This window comes from Rana temporaria, chromosome 10, assembly GCF_905171775.1.
Source record: "Rana temporaria chromosome 10, aRanTem1.1, whole genome shotgun sequence".
Taxonomy (NCBI): Eukaryota; Metazoa; Chordata; class Amphibia; order Anura; family Ranidae; genus Rana; species Rana temporaria.
The window spans coordinates 37,307,047-37,329,481 of record NC_053498.1 but is presented as its reverse complement, the minus strand read 5'-3'; the positions used below and the strand labels follow the sequence as shown (position 1 = coordinate 37,329,481).

The 22,435-nt window shown below is 42.8% G+C and overlaps 1 protein-coding gene across 5 annotated transcripts in view; it reads left to right on the top strand.

The window, feature by feature from the left end:
- Positions 1–22,435, top strand: part of LOC120916528 (sodium-dependent neutral amino acid transporter B(0)AT2-like) — a 161,583-nt gene that overhangs the window by 99,852 nt on the left and 39,296 nt on the right. For all 5 annotated transcript variants that reach the window (XM_040327552.1, XM_040327547.1, XM_040327548.1 and 2 more), the window contains exons 2-3: positions 4,708–4,979; positions 21,140–21,297. In XM_040327552.1, the coding sequence (XP_040183486.1) occupies positions 4,790–4,979; positions 21,140–21,297 (348 nt within the window). In that variant the 5' untranslated portion in view covers positions 4,708–4,789. The remainder of the gene's footprint in view (positions 1–4,707; positions 4,980–21,139; positions 21,298–22,435) is intronic.

Below are 22,435 nucleotides of genomic sequence, written 5' to 3'. Positions count from 1 at the left end.
CACCTGCTGTGGGGGGGCTCTGATGGGGGGACACCTGCTGTGGGGGGCTCTGATGGGGGAGACCTGCTGTGGGAGACTCTGATGGGGGACACCTGCTGGGGGAGACTAATGAAGACTTCTTAGGGGAGCATCTCTGTGTTTGAGTCGTAGCCATAGAAACATGTGTAAAGGGGAGGGGTTAGTAAGATGACCACGCCCATGTGGGGGCGCCAGAAATATTTCTGCACCCAGGCATCTATGACCCTAGGATCGGCCCTGTGTACACACGACCGTTATTCATGTCATGGAAAAAAAACAACGTTTTTCTTGACGTGATTTCTCTCAAGCCTGCCTTGCATACACACAATCGTGATAAAAAATGCTCGAGCAAAGCACGGTGACTTATAACACATTCGACGGCACTATAAAGGGGGAGTTCCATTCGAATGGGCTGATTATGCTAATTTCCCATCTCATAACTTGCTTCTGAGCATGAGCGTTTTTTTTCCCTCCTCGTTAAAGCGTACACATGACCGTTTTTCATGACGAAAAGAAACGACGAGAAAATGCTCTGGAGCCTACACACGATCGTTTTTCACGACCAATTTAAAAAATGAATTTTTCTCGTCATGAAAAAACGGTTGTGTGTACGCGGCATGAGAGTGCACGAATGCTTGATCACATTGTCTCTGGTATTGGAAGTGTCAGATAATAAGTAATATTGTGTTTACCTACAGTGCCTTGTAAAAGTATTCATACCCCTTGAAATTTTCCACATTTTGTCATCTTGCAACCAAAAACGTAATTGTATTTTATTGGGATTTTATGTGATAGACCAATACAAAGTGGCACATAATTGTGAAGTGGAAGGAAAATTATAAATGGCCTTCAGAAGTCACCGAATTAGTAAATAGAGTCCACCTGTGTGTAATTTAATCTCAGTATAAATACAGCTGTTCTGTGAACCCCTCAAAGGTTTGTTAGAGAACAAACAGCATCATGAAGGCAAAGGAATACACCAGACAGGTCAGGGATAAAGTTGTAGAACATTTTAATGCAGGGTTAGGTTATACAAAAATATCCCAAGCTTTGAACGTCACACGAAGCACTGTTCAATCCATCATCCGAAAATGGAAAGAGTATGGCACAACTGCAAACCTACCAAGGCATGGCCGTCTACCTAAACTGACAGTCCGGGCAAGGAGAGCATTAATCAGAGAAGCAGCCAAGAGGCCCATGGTGACTGTGGAGGAGCTTCAGAGATCCTCAGCTCAGATAGGAGAATCTGTCCACAGGACAACTATTAGTTGTGCACTCCACAAATCTGACTTTTATGAAAGAGTGGCAAGAAGAAAGCCATAAGAAGTCCTGTTTGCAGTTTGTGAGAAGCCATGTGGGGGACAAAGCAAATATGTGAAAGAAGGTGCTCTGGTCAGATGGGACCAAAATTTAACTTTTTGGCCTAAAAAAAGAAAACTAATACTGCACATCACCGTTAACACACCATCCCCACCGTGAAACATGGTGGTGACAGCTTCATGTTGTAGAGATGCTTTTCTTCCACAGGGACAGGACAGCTGGTCAGAGTTGATGGGAAGATAGATGTAGCCAAATAAAGAGCAATCTTAGAAGAAAACATGTTAGAGTCTGCAAAAGACTTGAAACTGGGGCCGGGGTTCACCTTCCAGCAAGACAACGCCCCTAAAGATACAACCAGAGCTACAGTGGAATGGTTTAGATCAAATCCTATTCATGTGTTAGAATGGCCCAGTCAAAGTCCAGACCTAAATTCAATTGAGAAGCTGTGGCAAGACTTAAAATGTAGCTGTTCACAGACATTCTCCATCAAATCTGACAGAGCTTGAGCTATTTTGCAAAGAAGAATGGGCAAAAATGTCACTCACTAGTTGTGCAAAGCTGGTAGAGACATCCCCAAAAGACTTGTAGTGAAAGGTGGTTCTACCTATTGATCCGAGGGCTTTCACACTGAGGAGAAAAATCTCCTGCAAGCAGCATCTTTGGAGCGGTGAGAGGAGCGGTATGTATACCTTCTTCACCACTCCTTCCCATTTAAAACAATAGGAAACCGCGGTAATACCACCTGCAATGCGCCTCTGCAGAGGCGCATTGCGGGCGGTATTAACCCTTTATTTGCCGCTAGCGGGGGTTAATACCGCACCGCTAGCAGCCGAATTCCGACGGTATAGCGCCGCTATTTTTAGCAGCGCTATACCGCCACTGCGCCTCCCGCCCCAGTGTGAAAGGGGCCTTAGTGTTGGTCTATCACAAAAAAATACATTTACGTTTTTCGTTGTAACATGACAAAATTTGGAAAACGTTAAGGGGTATGAATACCTTTTTCAAGTCACTGTAGGCAGTTTTATATCTGCTTTATTTTATTCCTGCTTAACGCCAGCTCCATTCTTGACAAATTACATATTTTGCTGTTTTCTGAAGATTCACTTTTTGCCTTGTAAAAAGGGAAGTTTCCCCCCACTGGGGGTTTTCTAGGCCTTGTAGACATTGTTAAACTACTTAAGATAAAAAGCAATTCGGATACATTTTCTTTCAATGACTTTGTACTGCTCTAGTCATTCAGATTGTTTGGTCACAAGCATTGACCCAGTTGCTAATAATAGTCACTTATTTCGTGGATCGGCTTTCAAGAATTTCCTAGTCTTGTCCATTTTTGGATGCTGGTCAGCTGTAACTGAGTTACCATGAAATCTAGCTGGAGTCCTGGCTTACGTTTCCAAACAATACAGCAATGCCTCGTACAACACAACCATTTTTCTCGGCAGGAAAAAAAACGTAATTTTTACCGACGTGATTGCTCTCCAGCCTGACTTGCATACACACATTCATGCAAAAAAAGTCCGACCTGAGCGTGGTGACGTGCAACAACACGTATGACTGGACTATAAAGCAATTCGCGAAAAAAAGTTCCTTTCAAATGGCGCCACCCTTTGGGCTGCATACTTGATTCTGAGCATACACACGACCGTTTTTCGCGACGAGAAAAAAACTGACGGGAAACACGACGAGAAAACAGAGAGCTGGTTTCAATCTTTTTTTGCGGGCAGTTTTTTTTTTGTTAAGAAAACTGCTAGGGAGCATACACACGACCGGTTTTCACAACCAATATAAAAAATGGCAGTTTTCTCGTCGTGAAAACTGGTCGTGTGTACAAGGCATTTTAGGACCCATTTACACTATCGTCTTCTGGCGTTATACATTTAAACATGCACGTTATCTTAGAATGGAATTCTAGTCAAATTCTAATTCCACGTACACACGATCGGAATTTCCAACAACAAATGTTCGATGTGCGCTTTTGGTCGGATATTCCGGCCGTGTGTAGGCTCCATCGGATATTTGCTGTCGAAATTTCCAACAACAAATGTTTGAGAGCTGGTTCTCAAATTTTCGGACAACAAAAGTTTCCGACAACGATAGTATGTATGCAATTCCGACAAAAATCCACGCATGCACGGAATTGAGCAAAAGGGCCGCACTGCCTATTGAACTTAATTTTTCCCGGCTCGTCGTATGTGTTGTACGTCACTGCGTTCTTGACATTCAGATTTTCTGACAACATTTGTGTGACCGTGTGTATGTAACACAGGTTTGAGCCAACATTCCGTCGGAAAAAAATCCACGGTTTTGTTATCGGAATGTCCGATTGTGTGTACGCAGCATGAGACTGTTCTATCTACCCTGTAAAACACAGATCTCCAAACTAATGATTTATGATAACCAGGGATCGACAAATCCCGGGCGCCAGGTCGCCATGGCGACTAGAAATAGTTAGTGTCCTGGCGACTTGGCTTGGAAGGTGGGCAAAAAAAAAAAAATGTTTTTTTTTGTGAGCTGGTGCCATCTGGTGGTGAGCCGTTGGTATTACAAGTTATTACCACCAGATGTGAGCTGGCGCCATCTGGTGGTGGCCGGTGGTATTACAAGTTAAGCATTACAAGTTAAACAGCAATTCTAATGTCATTTTTCACTATTTTCACTGCCATCTTCTTCCCTCTAATTAGAACCCCCAAACATTATATATATTTTTTTATCCTAACACCCTAGAGAATAAAATGGCGATCGTTGCAATACTTTCTGTCATTATGAAAGATAATGTTACGCCGAGTAAAAATTCATACCCAACATGTCACGCTTCAAAATTGCGTTTGAACACCGTTTACATATGCGGGCGCTGCACACGTATGTGTTCGCTTCTGCGTGCAAGCTCGTCAGGACGGGGTGCGTTTTCTGGCTCCTAACTTTTTTAGCTGGCTCCTAGATTCCAAGCAAATTTGTCAACCCCTGATATAACCATATATAAATTGTATACCCTAATAAAGCCAGATAACTTTGGACATAACTCTGCATGGTTTCTTTGTGTTTACCATAAGTTTTATGTCTCAGTCCTGAACCGGTCCTTTGAGTGTGGTAAATGTGGTATTCTACCTAGCTGGTCTGTCGGGTATAGGAAGTATCTTTTCTTAACGGCCTTCCGCGGCACATTGCTGGTTCGGAATCGGGGTCAGGTAAGTATTAGGGGGGCTGGGGGGAGGCTTCTGCACACAGAAGGTTTTTCTACCTTCATGCACAGAACTCATGAAAGTAAAAAAACCTTGAGCCTTCTTCTTTGAGATACTGACATGGCTTGCTTGACATGTATACATTTTAAGATTTATAAAGTATTCTAATATTGCCGGTTTAATTTTGCAGGTTTGCAACTACTTGGATAAAAAGACCCTAGATTATTGCATTCCACCCTGGATCGGAAATCCTGATTTGTACTGTGACTTCAATGGAAAAATCTCTTGGCGATCTAGAGGGCAGCACGACAGCAGAGTCTAGCCGTGACCTGCTACCCGAACCCATACACCACCGCCCCACGTGGGGCAGTAAAGTTCAGTACATCCTTGCTCAAGTTGGCTTTTCGGTTGGTCTTGGGAATGTTTGGCGATTTCCTTACTTGTGCCATCAAAATGGAGGAGGTGAGTGTTTTTAGCTTTCATGACTGGGAATGTTGGTCAGTAAGGAGAGTTGCAGGCAAAGGGGAGAATATAGCGCCTATGTTTTATGTTTAGTAATGAAAAATAAAATATTTTTTTTATTAGGTAACTATGATATACCGTATTTGCCGGCGTATAAGACGACCCCCTAATTTTCCAGCTAAAATGTTGGTTTTTGGATATACTCGCCTTATAAGATGAGCCCCTTCCTACTAGTCATGCCATGCCTCACTGTGCCATTACATGCCTCACTGTGCCATTACATGCCTCACTGTGCCACTACATGCCTCACTGTGCCACTACATGCCTCACTGTGCCACTACATGCCTCACTGTGCCACTACATGCCTCACTGTGCCACCATTACATGCCAGACTGTGCCACTACATGCCTCACTGTGCCATTACATGCCAGACTCACTGTGCCACTACATGCCTTACTGTGCCATTACATGCCAGACTCACTGTGCCCCATTACATGCCTCACTGTGCCACTACATGCCAGACTCACTGTGCCCCATTACATGCCTCACTGTGTCACTGCATGTCTTGACGATCCCTTACCTTATCCTAAGACATGCAGTATCTGTCAGACCGCGGCCGTCCATTTTTTCAAAAGCCGCGCCTCCTCCTTCTGCTGTTTCGTGATAGGCGGAACTCTCAGCTTCCTAGGAGACACTGTGTTCGCCTATCACGGAGGCCCTCTCGTCCTTGGTCTTAAACGAGAGGGCCTCCGCGATAGGCGGAACACTGAACACAGTGGCTCCTGGGAAGCTGAGTGTTCCGCCTATCACGGAACAGCAGAAGAAGGAGGCGCGGCTTTTGAAAAATAGACAGCCGCGGTCTGCATGTTAGGTTACCGGCGTATAAGACGACCCCCGACTTTTAGGAAGAATTTCAGGGGTTAAAAAGTCATCTTATACGCCGGAAAATACGGTATTTGTAATTGGCTGTTAGCAAAATACGCAATAGGAGGAGCTCTATGCAGGCTTCTTTTTTGCAACTGCAGTGAAAAAAATCATATTTCGATCAATCAGAATTGATTATATGGTGGAAACAGAGATGCGATTGAAAAGTTACGATGATATCTTCCAGCTATGTGTGTGATAATATTGATCTGTTGGGTTGTCAACTATAGATTGATTATTTCTATTGGGAAAAAATAGGAAAGAAATTGATCATTTATTGAAGCAGTACAGTATGTCTGCCATTAGCATTGGATGATTTGTCCACTGGTAATGGGGTTTGTAAGAAGAAAAGACCTTGGGAGATAATAAACAGACAGGGCAGAAGGATATATGGTTTGGGTATTTTCTTTTTGACTGGTCATCGCTATAATTAAAAATGCTTGCATCATGTGTAACCTGATGAATGCGATGTCCTGTGGCACATTTTCTGACTTCCTTCAGATAGCCAAATATGGGAAAAACATTTTAACATTTTATCAATATGATAACACAAATGGCAAAGGTGCAGGAACAGAATGTTCCTGAACATGTTCCATGCCCGTGGATAGTCCCCTCCCAACACTACCTTCAACCAATCATAGCAGGCCTACCGAGACACACCCTGTTTCACCATCTGCTGCAGAAAACAACATACTCAGCCTTGCTGTCAATTACTACTTAAGCACAGCGCATTATTTTCTACCATGCCCGGTGTTCTAGGTTTTCTACCTATCTGTATTTTAACCACTTGCTTACTGGGCACATAAACCCCCTTCGTGCCCAGGCGAAATTTCAGCTTCCGGCACTGCGTCGCTTTAACTGACATTTGCGCGGTCGTGCGACGTGGCTCCCAAACAAAATTGGCGTCATTTTTTCCCCACAAATAGAGCTTTATTTTGGTGGTATTTGATCACCTGTGCGTTTTTTATTTTTTACGCTATATACAAAAAAAGAGCGACAATTTAAAAAAATATATATATATATTTTTTACTTGTTGCTATAATAAATATCCCAATTTTTTTATTTTTTTTTCTCAGTTAAGGCCTATACGTATTTTTCGACGTATTTTTGTAAAAAAAAAAAAAAAATCGCAATAAGCGACTGGTTTGCGCAAAATGGGGGATAGATTTATGACCTTTTTTTTACTTGTAATGGCAGCGATTTGCGTTTTTTTTTTTTTTTTTTTGTCAGGGCTGCGATATTGCGGCGGACGTATCGGACACTTTTGACACAATTTTGGGACCATTCACATTTATACAGTGATCAGTGCTATAAAAATGCACTAGTAATTACTGTATAAATGTGACTGGCAGTGAAGGGGTTAACACTAGGGGGTGAGGAAGGGGTTAAATGTATTCCCTCATTGTGTTCTTACTGTGTGGGGGGAGGGGACTGACTGGGGGAGGTGACCGATCTATGTCCCTATGTAAAGGGACACAGATCGGTCTCCTCTCTCCCTTTACACACAGAGCTCCACGTCCTGCTGTGTCACCGACGATCGCGGGTGTCTGGCGGACACTACGGCCGCCAGGCACTCGCATCGGCTCCCGAACGATGCGCCGGGCACGTTGTTTCCCCGCTGCGCGCCCCCAGCAGCGCGCACAGGGAACAACAACAACAGGACGTCTAAAGACGTCCACTCGGCACTTGAGAGCCGCGCTGTGGACGTCTTTCGACCATAGCGCGGATCTCAAGTGGTTAAAATAAAGCAGACTAACCATAAGGATCTTCCTTGGGGTAACTAAAGTCTAATGCCGCGTACACACGACCGTTTTTAATGGTCTAGAAAAAAACGACGTTTTCTCAACGCGATTCTTGTCAAGCCTGCCTTGCCTACACACGATCGTAAAAAAAAAAATGCTCGAGCAAAGCGCGGTGACGTACAACACGTACGACGGCACTATAAAGGGGAAGTTCCATTCGGATGGCGCCACCCTTGGAGCTACTTTTGCTGATTTTGTAAAAGTGTTGGTAAAAGTTTGGTGAGAGACGATTCGCGCTTTTCAGTCTTCATTCTTTTTAGTCTGTTACAGCGTGACAAATGTGCTTACTCCATTACGAACGCTAGTTTTACCAGAACGAGCGCTCCCGTCTCATAACTTGCTTTTGAGCATGCACGTTTTTTTCACGTCGTTAAAGCCTACACACGACCGTTTTTCACGGCGTGAAAAACGACACGAAAATTTAGATTTAAATTTTTAATGCCCATTTTTCACGTCATGAAAAATGCTCTGGAGCCTACACACGATCGTTTTTAATGACCATTTTAAAAAATTTCATTTTTCACGTCATGAAAAACGGCTGTGTGTACGCGGCTTTAGGATAAAACCTGTGGCAATATGACGCAGGCAGTGATCAGTGATGATGGGGTGTTTAAGTAGTTAAAGCGGGGGTTCACCCAAAAAAAATGTTTTAACATTACATTCAGCCGAGTTGTCAGAATAACAATCGGCTGTTTTCTTTTACTTTATCCCCGTACATACCGTATTTTCACCGCCGCTTCCGGGTATGTCTTCTGTGGGACTAGGCGTTCCTAATTGATTGACAGGCTTCCGACCGTCGCATACAGCGTGTCACGAGTTGCCGAAAGAAGCCGAACGTCGGTGCGCATTCGCCGTATAGAGCCGACTCGCAGTCCAGCTTCTTTCGGCAACTCGTGACACGCTGTATGCGACGGTCGGAAGCCTGTCAATCAATTAGGAACGCCCAGTCCCGCAGAAGACATACCCGAAAGCGGCGGTGAAAATATGGTATGTACGGGGATAAAATAAAAAAAAAACAGCCGATTGTCATTCTGACAACTCGGCTGAATGTAATGTTAAAAAAATGTTTTGGGGGTGAACCCCCGCTTTAAGGAGGTGGTCAGGCACAGTACATTAGGTCTATGCTGTGGGAGACAGAGCAGTAAAACAAAGTGAGGTATTCTATTGCCAACACTAGGCACCCCCTAAGAGCCGGTTCACACTGGGGCGACTCGTCAGGCGGCTCAGCCGCCTGACGAGTCGCGTCCCATTCAATGCAATGGAACCGTTCTAATAGGAGCGACGTAAGAAAAAGGTTCCTGTACGACTTCGGGGGCGGCTCGGTGCGACCTGCATTAACTTCTATACAGACGATTTGCAGAGGCTGTGTGAACCGGCTCTAATACTTAAAGGGGTTGTAAAGGTTACATTTTTTTTCTTCCTAAATATCTTCCTTTACCTTAGTGCAGTCCTCCTTTACTTACCTCATCCTTTGATTTTGCTTTTAAATGTCCTTATTTCTTCTGAGAAATCCTCACTTCCTGTTCTTCTGTCTGTAACTCCACACAGTAATGTGAGGCTTTCTCCCTGGTGTAGAGTGTCGTGCTCGCCCCCTCCCTTGCACTACAGGAGAGTCGGGACGCCCACTAACACACAGCTCCTTTCTCTATCTGCAACGTAGAGAGCGTCCTGACTCTCCTGTAGTCCAAGGGAGGGGGCGAGCACGACACTCCACACCAGGGAGAAAGCCTTGCATTTCGGTGGCGAGTAACAGACAGAAGAACAGGAAGTGAGGATTTCTCAGAAGAAAGAAGGACATTTAAAATCAAAATGGAAGGATGAAGTAAGTGAAGGAGGACTGCACTAAGGTAAAGGAAGCTATTTAGAAAAAAAAAAAAATTGTACCTTTACAACCCCTTAATTCCTCCATCCACAAATAATTACCGTAATTTCCTTAGGCTGGATTCACACCTTTGCATTTTTAGTGCTTTATGCATTTTGCAGATTTGCACTACAGAACGTCTTCCATAGGAAACCATGTTAAATGGATTGTAGTGCAAATCTGCAAAAAGCACTAAAAATGCATAGGTGTGAATCCAGCCTTCGAGAACGCAATCATGGTCGGCTGCTGAGAAAATGAGAAAGAACGACATAAGGATGGTGGACACCTACTCATGGGGTTGGTTCTCCCTTGCATAGGGATGAACCACCCTCAGTAAAATATTAACGTCATTGATTCGTCTTTTTATGGGAAGAGTAAGGAAAAGAAGACAAGGAGAGGGAAATTAAGAGAGGGGGGACAGCCCAGGATAACGTTTTCTGCATGCCGGTAAGTGTCGGGGATCTATTGATGAGGTCCCTTTTTTCAACAACAGAGATTTACAATATACAATAAAGATTGGTCTGTAAACCCGAAATATTTTTTTTATTTTTATTTTTATGTCACAATGTAGATTTCCTATCATCTGTGCCCAGTCTTGCCACACAGAGTTAATCCAGCTCTGAGCAATCCTCTTTTATTGTTCAGTGAAATAAAACGGACTTACAGAGAAAAACCTTAGTCCGTTCCGCCCCCTTTCTGTGAGTGACAGGTTATTTACATATCTCATGCACTAGCCTGGAGACAGGCATTTATTTTTTAATTCCCACCCCCACTTTTTTTCTGAAGTCATGTGGTTACTTTTCTGGATTTTGACTGGATGTTAGTGATCATAGCAAAATTTAGTGTAAGGAATACACAGAAAAAATGCATGTTGACAAGGGGGGGTGTAGAGGAGGGCGGGGAGTCTAGGGTTGCCACCTGTCCAGGATTCACCCGGACAGTTCGGGTTTGGAATCATGCGTCCGGGTTTCAGACTGCCTGAAACCCGGACACATTATTTAGACTGGACTATGGCTTCCCAGCAGGGTTGCTGGCTCCAGTTATCAAAGCTGAGATTGTCTGTTACACTCTTCTTCATGCTGCCCAAAGCCAGCGCTAACACACCCGCCCCCTCCCCAAACACCCCTATAACTCTGTGGATGCCCACTTTCCAATCCCCGGCGCTGTGCCTCAGAAAAGGAAAGTTGCAACCAGAAATTTGAAGTCCAGCAGCCTCAGATACATCTGGATGAGAGGTGTTGACTGGCAAGGGGTGAGTGAGCTCACCATCCATCCCTGTCTGTGACTGAAGTCCCCCCCCCCCTCCCTTCTCTCTCCTGCCTCTGAGACAGTAAACTAAGGTAAATCGGGGTTCTCAGAGAACCCCTTACATCAGAATTTCCCTTTATACCAGAGGCCACAGTGTTCCCCCTTACATCAGAGTCCTCTCCGTACATCAGAGTTCTCAGTGCTCCCCCTTAAATCAGGGTTCTCAGAGCATCCCTTATGTCAGAGTCCCCAGAGTTCTCCCTTACATCAGAGTCTGCAGAGTCCCCCCTTACAGTGTAAGGGAATTCTGTGAGTTCAGATGTAAAAGGAGAATTCTGTGAGTTCAGATGTAAAAGGGGAACTTTGTGGACTCTGATGTAAAAGGGATCTCTGTGGACTCTGATGTAAAAGGGATCTCTGTGGACTCTGATGTAAAGAGGGACTCTTGTTACTAACTTCATATGATAAAAAATGTTATTTAATAGCAAAATATATGTATAGTTTATACATGTGTGCTGCTAAAGTGTTCGGGTTTGACTTAAAGAAAAGGTGGCAACCCTAGGGGAGTCTACTGACATCACGACTCCACCCACAGAGCTTCAGACAACAGATCCACCCACAGAATCTGCAGTTTTTCAGTTCTTATAACAGACAGGAGGGGAGACATGTGACAGGTGAGGATACATGCAGGAGGCATCTATATCCTTATAGATCACCACTATGGCAGTAGTTTAGAAAGGATGAGAGTGGGTTTACATCCACTTTAACTGTCTATGAGATCCTGGGCATATTTATTTACTACGGGTACATGTATATCACCATGAATTTTATAATATCCTTATACTTATTAGTTGACTGATATTTAAGCCGACAGGCCCAAATCTTTGTAAATGGGACAAACGGTCGTGAGACGTGATCTGGCTCCTCTATTTCTGCAACCCTATTCAGCTGCCTGAACCAGTCTTTTGGGAAGGGAATACAGGGCTGTTTCCAAAACACATGCGTGCAAAATGCTTGTGTATGTACCTGAACCGTTCCTTATATTAGCTTCCTGCAGTCCCCTGTACAGAGAGGAAGGATCTTTTTTTTTTTTCTTTTTTTTACAACTTGGAGAGTCGGTGACCTTGAACAAGTATGCAGGTCAGGTGTCCCATCACATCACTACAGACCTATGCTGGGTTTGGGTGGGTGACTTACTGAGCGAAGGAAGGATAAGGATCATCGCAATGGTGGTTCCCATATTTCTATGCCAGAAAAGTTCTTTAAAGCTTTGTGGTAATGCTTCATACCATTTACTTGACTTATCGCGCTCAGTCTAATATTGGGTGACTCATTCTGTATTAAGTAAACGTACAACTACGCACTCCCTTATTGATTTAGCCTATCTACACCTGTCCATAGAGCTTTCACATTTACAACAGGCAGTTTTGTGTGCTGACTCTCTACGTCAGTACGGGTAAAGACGATGGTGTGTTTGTACACTCAACCTGACTTTGGGTTTAAAGAATTTAAAGGGTTTGTAAAGGTAAAAAATGTTTTTCCTAAATAGCTCCCTTTACCTTAGTACCGTCCTACTTCATAGTTAGTCAGGTTGAAAAAAGACACGAGTCCATCCAGTTCAACCACAAAAAAAAAAATAAACAAACAAAATAAAAAACACAGTACAATACCATACACCCAACTCCATACCCACAGTTGATCCAGAGGAAGGCAAAAAACCCCAGCAGAGCATGATCCAATTTGCTACAGCAGGGGAAAAAATTCCTTCCTGATCCCCCGAGAGGCAATCGGATTTTCCCTGGATCAACTTTACCTACAAATCTTAGTACTCGGTTATATTCTGTACATTTAGGAAAGTATCCACACCTTTCTTAAAGCAATCTACTGAGCTGGCCAGAACCACGTCTGGAGGGAGTCTGTTCCACATTTTCACAGCTCTAACTGTGAAGAAACCTTTCCGTATTTCAAGATGAAATCTCTTTTCCTCTAGATGTAAAGAGTGCCCCCTTGTCCTCAGTGTTGACCGTAAAGTGAATAACTCAACACCAAGTTCACTATATGGACCCCTTATATATTTTTACACAGGGCTGTGGAGTCGGTAGATAAATGTTCCGACTCCGACTCCTCAGTTTTATGTACTTCCGACTCCCCGACTCCGACTCCTCTGTATTAATATGCAAATGTATTTTATACATTCCTTGAGTGAAAGAAACGCAACCTACCACAGGACTACTGGCTGGGAAGCCAACAGTCTACTGTATTGCACAGTTTAAGCAAAAGACAAACACAATGAAAACAATCAAGTGACTGGATAGTAGCAGCAGGCATAAACATCAGGAACAGGATCTTTACCAGTTCAAAAATACAAACCACATTATTTGGTTGTTTTAGAACAAAAACAAAGCTTATCTATAATGAACCAAAAACAAAATCTGCAAAACCTAGAAATGGTTTATATTAATCTTGAAATGTAGTTCTAGGCTTAGCAAATGCAAATCAATTCAATGTAGAGTTCTAAGGAAGAGAATTGCCTCTGCCAGATCCTCTTTCATAGAGGCTCTTAAGTCAGACTTTATTATTTTTAGGGCTGAAAATAATCTTTCCACACTGACTTGGGTGGGTGGCATTGCAGTAACTATTCTGGCCACATCACTAACGATCTCTGGATAAACAAGGATGGCTTCTTCAACAGTAAGTTTTGATGAGCGATCATACTTTTCAACTTCTTTTAGTGCTTTATAAAACTCCTGTTGGAATTTTTTTATTTGGACACTTACTGGTTCTCTAACATTTGTTCCCTGTAAAAGCAGAACACAACAGTATGGAAAGTATAAGTATTGCAGCTCCTAATTGTGCGTTGCGTGCCATATAGTGAAGCACATGAAAAGCATGCTTCTTCACGGTCACTTAACGTGTTCGTTTTGCGGTTACGTGAGGCACTGCATGCATTGGTCTTTATTCTTACAGTAGAGAAGTCATTAATTATAACTTTTTGTGAATTGGGACATTTAAACTTGCTTTTTTTTTTTTTTTTAATTCCAATCTAAATTTAGTAGGAGTCGGAGTCGGTGCATTGTTTGCCGACTCCGACTCCAGGTACCCAAAATTTTCCCCGACTCCGACTCCTCGACTCCGACTCCGACTCCACAGCCCTGTTTTTACATGAGGATCATATCCCCCCTAATTCTCCTCTTCTCAAGAGTGAATAAATGTAGTTCTTCTAATCTTTCCTCATAGCTGAGCTCCTCCATGCCTCTTATCAGATTGGTTGCCCTTCTCTGCACTTTCTCCAGTTCCCCGATATCCTTTTTGAGAACTGGGGCCCAAAACTGAACTGCATATTCCAGATGAGGTCTTACTAATGATTTGTATAGGGGCAAAATTATATCTCTGTCTCTGGAGTCCATACCTCTCTTAATACAAGAAAGGACTTTGCTCGCTTTGGAAACCGCAGCTTGGCATTGCATGCCATTATTGAGCTTATGATCAACTAAAACCCCCAGATCCTTCTCCACTACGGATCCCCCCAGTTGTACTCCCCCTAGTATGTATGATGCATGCATATTCTTAGCCCCCAAGTGCATAACTTTACATTTATCAACATTAAACCTCATCTGCCACTCAGTCGCCCAATTAGACAGAGCATTGAGGTCAGCTTGTAAATTGGAGACATCCTGTAAGGACGTTATTCCACTGCATAGCTTGGTGTCATCTGCAAAGACAGAAATGTTACTTTTGATCTCAGACCCAATATCATTTATAAAGATATTAAAAAGTAAGGGTCCCATCACTGAACCTTGGGGTACACCACTGATAACCTTTGACCATTCAGAGTGAGAATCATTAACCACGACTCTCTGAATTCTGTCTTTCAGCCAGTTTTCTATCCATTTACAAACTGATATATCCAATCCTGTAGACCTTACCTTACACATGAGCTGTGTGTGCGGAACTGTATCGAATGCTTTTGCAAAATCCAAGTATACCACGTCCACCGCCACCCCTCTGTCCAGGGTTTTACTTACCTCTTCATAAAAGGAAATCAGGTTTGTCTGACAACTTCTGTCTTTCATGAATCCATGTTGTCTGCTGCTTAAATAGTTTTTTTCCATCAAGAACTCATCCATGTGGTCTTTTATTAAACGTTCCAGTATCTTCCCAGCTATAGAAGTTAAACTAACAGGTCTATAGTTACTTGGTAAAGACTTTGTTTCCTTTTTAAATATGGGCACCACATTGGCTCTATGCCAATCCAGTGGTACTATTCCTGTCTTTAATGAGTCCCTAAAAACTAGATATAATGGCTTTGAAATTACAGCGCTCAATTCTTTTAGGATCCGTGGGTGGATGCCATCTGGTCCAGGTGCTTTATCCACCTTTATTCTGTCTAAATATTTCTGGACCATATCACTTTTGAGCCATTGTGGATTTGGGGCTGTGTCACTCCCAACCCCATTTTGGACATGAGCTCCCCCATGCTCCATTGTATACACAGAGCTGAAGAAAACATTTAATAAATTTGCCTTCTCTTTGTCCCCAGTCACCCACTCTAGATTATTTTGTAAGGGGCCTACATGCTCAGACTTCACCTTTTTACTAATAATATATTTAAACAATTTTTTGGGGTTTGTCCTACTATTTTTTGCAATCTGTCGTTCGTTTTGAATTTTTGCATCCTTGATTTCCTTTTTGCATTTCCTGTTATATTCTTTGTAACATTTAAACGACACTAGTGTTCCTTCATTTTTATATTTTTTGAAAGCTATTTTCCTATTGTTTATAGCTTTTTTAACTTTGGCCGTGAGCCACATAGGTTTTATTTTTAGCCTTTTAAACTTCTTGCCCATGGGAATATACTTTGTAGTGAGTTCATAAACGGTCTTATTGAAGAATTCCCATTTCTGTTCTGTGTTCATTGGTGCCAATATTCTGTCCCAGTCTAAGTCCTGGAGAGCAGCCCTCATCCTTGGAAAATTTGCTCTCTTGAAATTCAGTGTATTTCCTGTATGTATTTCTTGCTTACAGCTAACATCAAATGAAATCATGTTATGATCACTGCTACCCAGGTGTTCCTTTATCTGAATATTAGTAATAAGCTCTGCATGGTTTGAGATTACCAGGTCCAACAGAGCATCATTCCTAGTTGGGGCCTCAATAAACTGGACCATAAAATTGTCCTGCAATAGGTTTTTAAATTTGTGCCCTTTAACTGTCCCAGCAGTGCCATTACTCCAGTCAATTTCTGGGTAATTTAAAATCCCCCTTTTTTATCACCATCCCAGCCCTTGCAGCCCTTTCCATCTGTGCAAGGAGCTGAGTCTCCACCTCCTCGTTAACATTGGGTGGTCTATAACAAACTCCAATGATTAACTTTGAACTACGCACATCTGTATGCAGTTCCACCCATAATGCTTCAGACTCATCACACTCTCCATCAACCAGGTCCTCTTTCACGCTTGCTTTAAGGTCACTTCTCACATAGAGACAGACCCCTCCACCTTTCCTTTTTACCCTGTCTTTCCGAAAGAGAGCATAGCCAGGAATATTAATAGCCCAGTCATGTGAGGATTGAAGCCAAGTTTCAGCAATACCGATTACATCATAGCTCTCCTCATGCACCAGAGCCTCCAACTCGCCTATTTTGCTTGGCAGACTTCTGGCATTGGTGAACAAACACTTTACTGCATTAATATATTTTGACCGGTCACATACTATCCTCTTGGGTGCTACTCTACTCATCTTGGGTTTATGTGCTTTGATTACCCTACCTCTAATGCCCCTAATACTACCCTCTTGAATATGTTCCACACTGACTGATCTCTGGACCCTCCCCCCCCCGTCGCCTAGTTTAAAAACCCCTCTAACTTTTTGGCCGTTCTTATTCCCAGCTAATCTGCACCTTCCTTATTTAGGTGCAGTCCGTCCCTTCTATAGTACTGGTTATTGACTGAGAAGTCGGCCCAGTCCTCCAGGAACCCAAACCCCTCTTTACTACACCAACTCTTCAGCCACTTGTTTACTTCCCTAATCTCCCTCTGCCTTTCTGGTGTGGCTCGATGTACCGGTAGTATTCCTGAGAATACTACCTTGGAGGTCCTTCTCCTCAATTTAGCTCCCAAGTGCCTAAAATCGTTCTTTAGGACACTCCATCTGACTTTGTCATTGGTGCCAATGTGAACCATGACAGCTGGGTCTTCCCCAGCCTCTCCCAGTAATCTGTCCACCAGATCCGTGATGTGCCAAACCCGAGCGCCCGGTAAACAACATACAGTTCGGCGCTTCAGGTCTTTGTTACAGATTGCCCTCTCTGTCCTTCTAATAATTGAGTCCCCTACCACTAGAATCAGTCTTTCCTTTCGCTTCCTCCCCACTCTCACTGGAGGCGTTCTTCCCCTGGCAGCTAGGAGAGTCCCTCAGCTGCAGCAGTTTCACCAATGTCACTCAATGGAGCATACTAATTGGAATGCTCCAGCCCTGGATCGGCCTCCCTGGCCCTTGCCCCTCTACGCTTCCTGACTGTCATCCATCTACTATTTTCTAGTGCCTGCACCTCTTTGTCTCCACCCACCTCTGTGCTGGCCCCAGCCATCACCTGCGGGGTACATTTCCGTCTCTCCTTTAGTGTGGAGGGTCTTCCCAGTGCTGCCAGCTGCTTCCCCAGATTCAGAACCTGGGCTTCCAGGGAAACAATGTGCTTACATTTTGCACAGCAGTAATCGCCCTCGATCAGATGTTTAAGGAACGCATACATGCCGCAAGATGTACACCGAGTCGCCTTGCCACACCCGCCGGGCATCATACCTATTAATTTAATGAGGATGAGAGATTATACCCTGTCCAAATTTCCTAACAACTAGCTTCCTGACACTACTACTCAACAAGACAATACACAGGTACTCGTAGACCTGCATACACTCGCAGACCAACAGACCTGCGTGCACTCGCAGACCAGCGTGCACCCACAATACACAAGTACTAACGATCAACTCAACACGCACTACTCGGACAACACTCAGGTACTCACCCTACACAGGTACTATGACCCCTGATTTGAACCTCCTGATTTTAACTCACCACTTAGTCCAGTTCCACTTGGACAGAGTTCCAGCAAACTCAAGATGAGCAGGCTCAAAATGAGCTGGACAGGACTTTATATAGGCCTCAAGCACCTGTCACCAATTAACCACTCCCCTTAATTAGTAGGCTGAAGAAAAAAAAAAAAGAGGAAAATAAAAGGCTGTTTAAAAAGTGAAGGATAAAAAGCCTCTTGAGGGGGAGGGGCCAAGCAGGCAAGTCAGGACACTCTCTCCTTTGCAGATAGAGAAAGGAGCTATGTGTTAGTGGGCAACCTGACACTCCTGCTCGCCCCCTCCCCCTCAAGAGGCTTTCTCCACACCAGGGAGAAAGCCTTGCATTACTGTGTGGAGTTAGACAGAAGAACAGGAAGTGAGGATTTCTCAGAAGAAATAAGGACATTTAAAAGCAAAATCAAAGGATGAGGTAAGTAAAGGAGGACTGCACTAAGGTAAAGGAAGCTATTTAAGGGAAAAAAATGTTTACCTTTACAACCCCTTTAAACTCACATGACTAATAAAACATCTTTATAAAGTGGGTATAAATCACATCTTTTGTTTAATTTTATACTCGTATATACTGTATTTATCAGCGTATAACATGCACCCCAATTTTAGGAGGGAAGTTTGAGGAAAATACGTACATTTTAAATACCCATCAATGCAGCCTTATCAGTGTCCATTTGCAACCTTGCCCATCATTGCAGCACAATTAGTGCCCATCTGCAGTCTTTATAAATTAAATATATTCCTGCGCTATTATAGGAATAAATAGATAGATATTATAACTGCTGCAAACACCGAAAAGGTTGGTCCGTACATATGTACTTTATATGCACATCACTTTATGTCTATTTGTGTATATATATATCATTTATAGCGATTGATTTATTTATATTGTTACCTTTTAGCACTTTCCCTGGATTGACTTTGATACTGGTCTATGGGGTTTAGTTTGTTTTAGGTCTTTCTAACAGCACAGAACAGTCTTTCCCCTGCCGAGGAGATATACATAGCCGGATGCCCTGTGTACAGGTTGCTAGAGGTTACTGTACAGTAATACTGCTCACTGATTGGTTGCTAGAGGTTACAGCATATCATCTCTCCACTGCAGAGGGGCATGATATACATATGAATGCTGCCTATATTTACATATGAATGCTGCCCGCCTCAGCGATTTACATATGAATGGCACCACTATTTACATATGCATGCTCACGTTATTTACATATGAATAACGGTTATTTACATGTACACACAGGATCTGCGGGTGAGTCATCTGTACACAACAATAGGGCAGAGCTGGGCAGCATTAGTAGCAGCACTTCACACATATCCTTTCATTCGGTAAAAGTGGATGCGGCGGGCTTGGCGGCATGTCAACAGGAGGTGCGCTGGCTGAACGCGGAAACAGTTGGCCGCCTCTCGATGGCATCACATCAAACATGGCAGTATGGGACTAAGAGCTACCAGAAGAGAAGAGGGTCTCGGCTGGACAACGCTGGATCCGCTGGGTGTGGGAGTATCTGAAATGTGCAGAACTCAGCACTAGGTAAGTAGCGTTAAAAAAAAAAAGAAGAGGGGCAGTGTGAATCCACTTTAATTTGTTTAACCGCTTGCCGACCCCTGCGCGTCTATATACATTGGCAGAATGGCACGGCTGTGCAAATAGACGTACCTGTACGTCTCCTTTAAATCACGTGATTGTGGACACGCCCACGCAAGCTCTGTGAGTGTGGCCGCTGGTTCCCGCGGATTCGCTGTCTGCCGAGTGCCCGCGATTGTGTTACGGAGCTGCAGAACAGGGCAATGCCTATGTAAACAAGGCATTTCCCTGTTCTGCCTAGTGACAAGACCGTGATCTACTGCTCCCTGTCATCGGGAGCAGTGATCACTGTCGTGTCACTCGAAGCCCATCCCCCCACAGTTAGAATCACTCCCTAGGACACACTTAACCCCTTCCTCGCCCCCTAGTGGTTAACTCCTTCCCTGCCAGTGTCATTTACACAGTAATCCGTGCATTTTTATAATTTTTTTGCACTATAAACAAAAAAAGAGCGACACATTTTGAAAAAATTATTATTTACTTTTTGCTATAATAAAGAATATCCCCCAAATATATATATATATATATATATATATATATATATATATATATATATATATATATATATATATATATATATATATATATATATATATATATATATATATATATATATATATATATATATATATATATAAACGTTTTTTTCCTCCAATATGTATTCGTCTACATATTTTTGGTAAAATAAAAAAATCGCAATAAGTGTATATTGATTGGTTTGTGCAAAAGTTATAGCGTCTACAAAATAGGGGATATATTTATAGCATTTTTTTTATTCTTTTTTTTATTAGTAATGGCGGCAAGCTGCGATCTTTCTCATGACTGCAACGTTATATCGGACACTTCTGACGCTATTTTGGGACCATTGTCATTTATACAGAATAAATGACAATGGTCCCAAAATAGCGTCAGAAGTGTCCGATATAACGTTGCAGTCATGAGAAAGATCGCAGCTTGCCGCCATTACTAATAAAAAAAAAAATGCTATAAATATATCCCCTATTTTGTAGACGCTATAACTTTTGCACAAACCAATCAATATACACTTATTGCGATTTTTTTATTTTACCAAAAATATGTAGACGAATACATATTGGCCTAAACTGAGGAAAAAAACGTTTTTTATATATATATATATATATTTGGGGGATATTCTTTATTATAGCAAAAAGTAAATAATAATTTTTTCAAAATGTGTCGCTCTTTTTTTGTTTATAGTGCAAAAAATTTAAACCGCAGAGGTTATCGTATACCACAAAAAGAAAGCTCTATTTGTGGGAAAAAAAGGACGCCAATTTTGTTTGGGTACCACGCTGCATGACTGCGCAATTGTCGGTTTAAAGCGACGCAGTGCCGAATCGCAAAAAGTGCTCTGGTCAGGAAGGGGGTAATTTCTCCCGGGGCATAAGTGGTTAAATATTTGCATGTGGATCTGTCCGACCAGCTAATCACTACTAGCCAACCTTCTTGAAACCTTTCTGTGTGTATATTGCCCTCTAGTGGCTAACAGGTTACATGCGTGTGTATTATGTCACTCTTGTTCTTCTCAGATTTTTTTTTTCAGTATGGTGTTCTCTTCGATTCTGTTTTGCTATTTTTTTAAGTGACAAAAATATGATTAAGATTATAACTGTTTTGTTTGGCAGGTGCCTTCCTGTTACTGTACTTTCTGCTGCTACTTATCATCGGCATCCCACTTTTCTTCCTGGAGCTAGCAGCTGGGCAAAGCATACGCCAGGGGAGCATCGGCGTTTGGAAGCATATAAGCCCTCGGCTAGCTGGAATCGGGTTTGCCAGCTGTATAGTAAGTATATGCCAAGTTTTATTATTGTTATAGTAAATATTTATTTATGATATAATCTATTGTGGTGATGTGTAATCTAAGGGCCATTTCACACGGGTGGCAAAGGGGCAGTGAAAAAGGCAGTTCTTATTTTTACTGCCCCCATCTGCCCAACTAAAACGGCAACCAGACAGGGTGGCAAACATGGCCCTTTGCAGCCATAACAAATTTTAACTTGGCTTGTAAAGTTTGACAGGCAGCGCCACCCTTCAAACTGGCCCATTGGGGTCAACAGGAACGAGCCATGACCACTAGTCAAATGCATGTCTCGTGGTTGTGATGCGGCATGTCATTACAAAATAACAGCCCAAAAAAACGTTTTTTTTTTTTTTTTTCTTGGTGCCTTGCTATTTAGACCTGTTCTTGGGGTTATTTGGGGCGCTGATTTAGGAATTGCATTGGCTAGAGTGAATCACCTCTAGTTTCTTAGATATGGTCGAATTTATAATATTTTTTTTAGTATGTTTTTGAAAAGATCTTGCTGATCAGCTTCTTCTTCTGTTAACTTGTACTCAAAAGTACAATCTAGGTAACAGATACAGTGGAACCTTGGATTACGAGCATAATCTGTTCCAGGAGAATGCTAGTAATCCAAAGCACTCGCATATCAAAGCGATTTTCCCCATAGATGTCAATGGAAACTAAAATAATTTGTTCCGCATTGACTTCTATGGCATGCAATACCGCATTGTGGCCAGAGGTAGGAGGGCGCCGGAGAGCCTCGGAAATACTTGTGGACAGATCGGCTGAACTTGGAAGCCCTCTGAAATTTCCGATCGGCTCCGGCGCCCCCGCGCCTCTGCCCAAATGCGGTACTGCACATCGCAGAGGCTGGAATCCTGCTTGTTTTGCGAGACAACACTCGCAAATAGAATCAAGATTTTAAAAAAAAAATGCTCGCATTGCTAAACGCTCGTTAACCGCGTTTCTCACAATCCGAGGTTTCACTGTATTGTAAGAGTGTTTACGTATTTCCAACTGTAAGGCCCCTTGCACACTGGGGCGTTTTTCATGCAGTACAGTCCTAAAAATAGCGCTGCTATACCGCATGAAAAATCATGCCCTGCAGTGTTCAATGTGAAAGCCCGAAGGCTTTCAC